Here is a 5,000-nt window from a genome sequence, read left to right on the forward strand (position 1 = left end):
GAGGCTAGGGCCACACACAGCCTGGTCAGCACCATCCTGGGCCCCGAGGAGAAGCGCAGGACGTGGGCCAGCAGCTGGGCCCGCAGGCCGGGGGCCTGGTCGGGCTGGAGGTCCGCCCAGTGGTGGGAGATCTTGGTGTGGAGCGTGCTGGCGCCGAAGAACTGGACCTCGGGCGGCTGGGGGATCAGAGGATGAGGACAGGCATCGCTAACCAAAGAGACCTCATGACGTTCAGAGCTCCAGACAGACCTTGTCGGGGCCCAGCAGAGCCCAGCAGAAGCTCCACGCCTGCGGGGAAGCCTGGGCCTGGGTCAGCCACCGCTGGGCCGCGTGCTTCTGCTCCATGTCGGCGTCGTAGTAGAGCTGCTTCAGGGCCTGAGCAGCAGATCCACACACACGGGGAAGCGTTCAGCGTGGGGTCGGGACAGGTCTGAATGTTAAGTGGTATCCTTCCAAAGAATAGAAGATTTATAAATGGAGGATGCTGTTTTTATGAGAAGGGGAATAAGTTATAGAGGGAGGACTTTGCGTTTGAAAGGCCGGTTGATGGATAATATTTCATAATTTTACGTTAACATCAGTGCTTTTTGTGTTACATGTAATTAATGAGCAGGTATGTGTTATGAATCTTACCAAAGGGGGCCTAGATTTTGGCAGGCAGACAGTGGGGTTTGAACCCAGAACCTGGGGCTGGGAGTAAGCTAGGCCTACTCATGAATTGCAGTTGTTCTTTATAACAACTAACCAGACAGCATGAGTAGGGTTATTATTAGCGCAGCATATGCTTTAGTGTACCAGATATCACATTACATGGTAGCGGGCATGCTCAAACTTTAAAGTCCCATAATATATTCAAATCTCCTCCGTTGCTGACCAACAAGGCGGTCATTCTAATTCATTGTGGCCAATAGGGACAATACATTTGGCACATAGTACAACAATATGTAGGCTATTAGGTCCTATAAGGTCCACGATATATTCAATAACCACCCGTTTTTTCCACTGGCTTAAAAATCACGTATAATCAAAATAAAGCAGCAATAATAAACTCGAAGTTACTTAATAACTTACATTCTCGACCGTCACAACTAAGTCCCCCGGGCTGTCTCCTGTATCGCCCACAGGCTCCATTTGGAGCAGTAATGGATCAGTGTAGGGGATCTGTCTGTCCTTTCAACACCCTGTTTAAGAAAATAAAGAAGTGAATGAGAGACATTATGGTTAAGTTATCATAGACTGTGGAGACGGGACGTGTCCCACAAACCCCCCTGCATTTACTGCGGTTCTGTAAACACTGACCTCTGGAGCGATTAGAGCAAATACGTTCTTTCACATTACTTTCAGTGTAACTGCTTTGGCTCCGGCATGATCTACAAACACAACGATAGAAGACAACACAAGGGGTACACGGTGGAGACTGGACTCGGTGGCGATCCGGGAGAACACTCCTCTGTCCACTTTCTACACTGCGCGGCGCGGCTGACAGCTGCGAGCGTGACGCTCTGACGGCTGATTGACGCGCCCCAAGACACACACACACACACACACGTACACACACACACACACACACACACACACACGCACGCACTCACGCACACACACACACACACACACACACACACACACAAACACGCAAAGACACCCACCCCTGCCCCCCACCTCGAAATAGTTGCCGATGCGTAATAACGCAGACTTCTAGTTTAAATGCTGCATAACTCATCCGGCACATTTTCTTATTTAAATCAGGCAGGTCACCCCACCCCACCCCACCCCCAGCCCCTCCCCTCCTCCTCTGCCCTCATCTCCCCCGGGGTATTTATAGCCCTGGTGATGCAGACCGTCAGATATCCGCCCAGGCAGCCACAGATCACATCGCGAGTGCGAACACACGCAGACAAAGAGGGAGAGAGGAGGCGAACGCAATGACACTGGAGGTGGACCTTGTGCTCTGCGCACTGCTGGCGGTGAGCTCTTCGCAGGGAGAAGGTAAGGCTTTTATCATCCTCATCTTGGAGCTGTGGTGTAGTTGCGGTTGGAGGTGGTGGTGGTGTGGTGGAAGGTAGGTGTGTCTTGTATGACGGGTCTATAGCACCTTCAGTAGGGATTTACTTTTTGAGAGCTTAATACGTCTATTTATTTTGAGTCACGCCAATATCCAGTGTGGAGAGCGGAGGCTCTTCTGGGTTCTCAACTAGGTGTTACTGTTTCCGCCCTGACGTTCCCTGACATCAACACCGTCCAACATTAGAGGGGTGTGACAGGTAGGCTAACCCAACAGCCTGGCTCATTCGTTATTACATTACAAACAATAGCATAATGAGCATCATACAAAATGGACTTTAAACTTGAAATCTGCCTACAAAAACTAAATCTACGTAATTATAAAAACGTGTCCACCTATTTAACTATGCACGTCCCATGCAACATACAGAAGATTGCAACTCAGTGGCAGCAGAGCAATCCTTAGTGTTATTGTGTTTGCTATGGCATTATAACACCATAACACAGTATAACACCATAACACAGTATGCTGATAAAAGATATTAAAGATAATTGCAAATATCAATCAATCAAAAAACACAGTTCAAACACAGAATAATGAATTATACTCCTTAAGCCATTTAGACAAATAGATTGCATGTGTTAAATTATGTGTTCTCATAATGTTATCTCTATTATTTGTTAATAATATACCCCTATATTATGTGGATTACGACCTATTTTTGTATCCAACTTTATTGTACACTGATGTGATTGGTTGTTTTATTTTGTTTCTGTATAGAAGTGCATTCTGGGTCATTGACCGTTAGTTAAGACTAAACACATGTCATGGCTGCTGATGATGTACCAGATCTGTGAAGAAATTAATAAACAGAAAAAGGAAAGAGATGTAAGGCGTGATTCTTTATCAACATGACAGACGAACATGAAATCGCAACAGGTTATGGGCCCAGACGTGATACAAGAGGAGCAAGATGGCAAAGGTTAGTCTTCAACAGAGATGAAAATAACTTAGAACTGTGGGAAGTGAAGTTTCTCGGCCACATTGCAAATGCTCGGCTTGAAGGACACAATACTCTCAACGGATGATCCAGATCCAGAAAAGAACGAAGAATGCTACGCGGAACTAATTCAATTCCTGGATGATAAAAGCCTATCGTTGGTGAAGAGAGAGGCAGCCGATGACGGCAGTAAAGCCTTGCAAATATTAAGGAGCCATTACGCCAGTCAGGGTAAGCCCAGAATTATTGCCCTATACACAGAACTAACTTCATTAAAGAAGGAGTCAGGAGAAACTGTGACAGACTACATCATCCGAGCTGAAAAGACAGTCACTTCCCTAAGAAATGCAAAAGAAGTGATAAGTGACGGGCTGATAATAGCCATGATTCTGAAGGAACTTCCAGAATCATATAAACCGTTCACCATTCATACGACGCAAAGCAGGGAGAAATCAACGTTTATCCAGTTTAAAAGTAAACTACGAAGCCATGAAGAGACAGAAAAGTTCGACACTAAAACAAAATCGGACAATGTAATGAAAGCAAACATGTCGTCTATCGTTTGCTATGGATGTGGAAACCGTGGCCATATGTCAAAAGAGTGCCGCCAAAGAAGTGCGCCAAAACGGTGCAACTACCACAGAAACTCCACACACATTGACGAGACATGCAGGAGAAAAACAAAACACAAAGATGATGTCAAACAAATTGCGGATGGACAAAAAGACCAAGAGGAAGACAATATTAAAAGTAACGGACTAATGGTAGATTGTGGAGCAACATCACACATCATCACTGAGGAAGATGCATTCGCAAAATTTGACGAGACTTATAACCCAAATGCAGACTACATGGAGCTAGCTGATGGAACCAGGATGAACAACGTGGCATTGAAACGAGGGGACGCAGAGGTGTGTTTGCAGGACAGAGAAGGAAGATGCAGCAAGGTCACACTAAAGAAGGCCTTAATCATACCGTCTTATCCACAGAGCATATTCTCTGTGAAAGCAGCTATTACTAATGGTGACATTCCAAGAGGGACGGGATGAACTGATTCACAAAGATGGGACTGTTTTCCGCATAGAGGTGCACGAGAGACTGTACTACTTGAAAACGGTTAATAACAAACAATGTGTTACAAATACAGTAAATGATATGATGTCCACTGACAAAGTGAGTTATCTTGTGATGTCAAAACATGGCATGAGATTTTGGGACACTGCAATATTAATGATGTGTTTAAATGACCAAATAGGGTAGAGGATATGAAGATCACAGGTAACATCAAGATAGACTGCAATGTGTGCACTGAGGGGAAATTCAGCAAAAGCAAATATAAGAAAGCCGAAGCAAAAGCCAGTGCGCCCCTGGAGCTGGTACATACAGACTTAGCAGGCCCCATTGAACCAACTTCCCGAGATGGATATAAGTATGCTATTTCATTCACAGATGATTTTTCATCTGTGAATGAATGGGGAGAGTCATCCCCAACTCTCCCCACCAAAACGGTACAGCCGAGAGACAGTGGAGGACCCTGTTTGAGATGGGGAGATGTCTCTTAATAGAGAAAGGGTTACTGAAAGTATTATGGCCTTATGATGTACAACATGCTTCTCATGTTCGAAATAGATGTTACAATGACAGAACTGAAAACACCCAATATTTCTTGTTAACAGGGAGAAAACCAAATCTGTCAGAAATGTGGGTGTTTGGATCTGATTGTTATACTTACAAACATGATCACAAGAAACTAGACCCGAGAGGTGAAAGAGGGATATTTGTTGGACACAGTAAAAACAGCCCGGCATACCTGATCTACAACCCACACACAGAGAAAGTGTCAAAACACGGACTGGTGAAGTTCATTAAAAGAAACAGTATTGAACAACAAACACAGACTGAATACGATTCAGAAGTCCAGAGTTACGAAGTCAAAAACCCCAGTACTGAGAATAATAGTGATATGACACATGAGGAGAATCTGAGCACCGATTATAC

General features: G+C 44.9%; 1 protein-coding gene across 1 annotated transcript in view; it reads right to left on the reverse strand.

Moving 5' to 3' along the window:
* LOC307086283 (importin-13-like) overlaps positions 1-1,131 on the reverse strand; it is a gene marked incomplete at both ends in the record, with an annotated part of 18,398 nt that extends 17,267 nt beyond the window's left edge. The window contains 3 exons of the mRNA XM_079751442.1: positions 1-176; positions 250-375; positions 1,072-1,131. The exon at positions 1-176 is cut by the window's left edge and continues 477 nt beyond it. Of these exons, the coding sequence (XP_079607568.1) occupies positions 1-176; positions 250-375; positions 1,072-1,131 (362 nt within the window). The remainder of the gene's footprint in view (positions 177-249; positions 376-1,071) is intronic.
* Between the last annotated feature and the right edge of the window lie 3,869 nt (positions 1,132-5,000).

This window comes from Pollachius pollachius (assembly GCF_949987615.1).
Source record: "Pollachius pollachius genome assembly, chromosome: 14".
NCBI classification, from domain to species: Eukaryota; Metazoa; Chordata; class Actinopteri; order Gadiformes; family Gadidae; genus Pollachius; species Pollachius pollachius.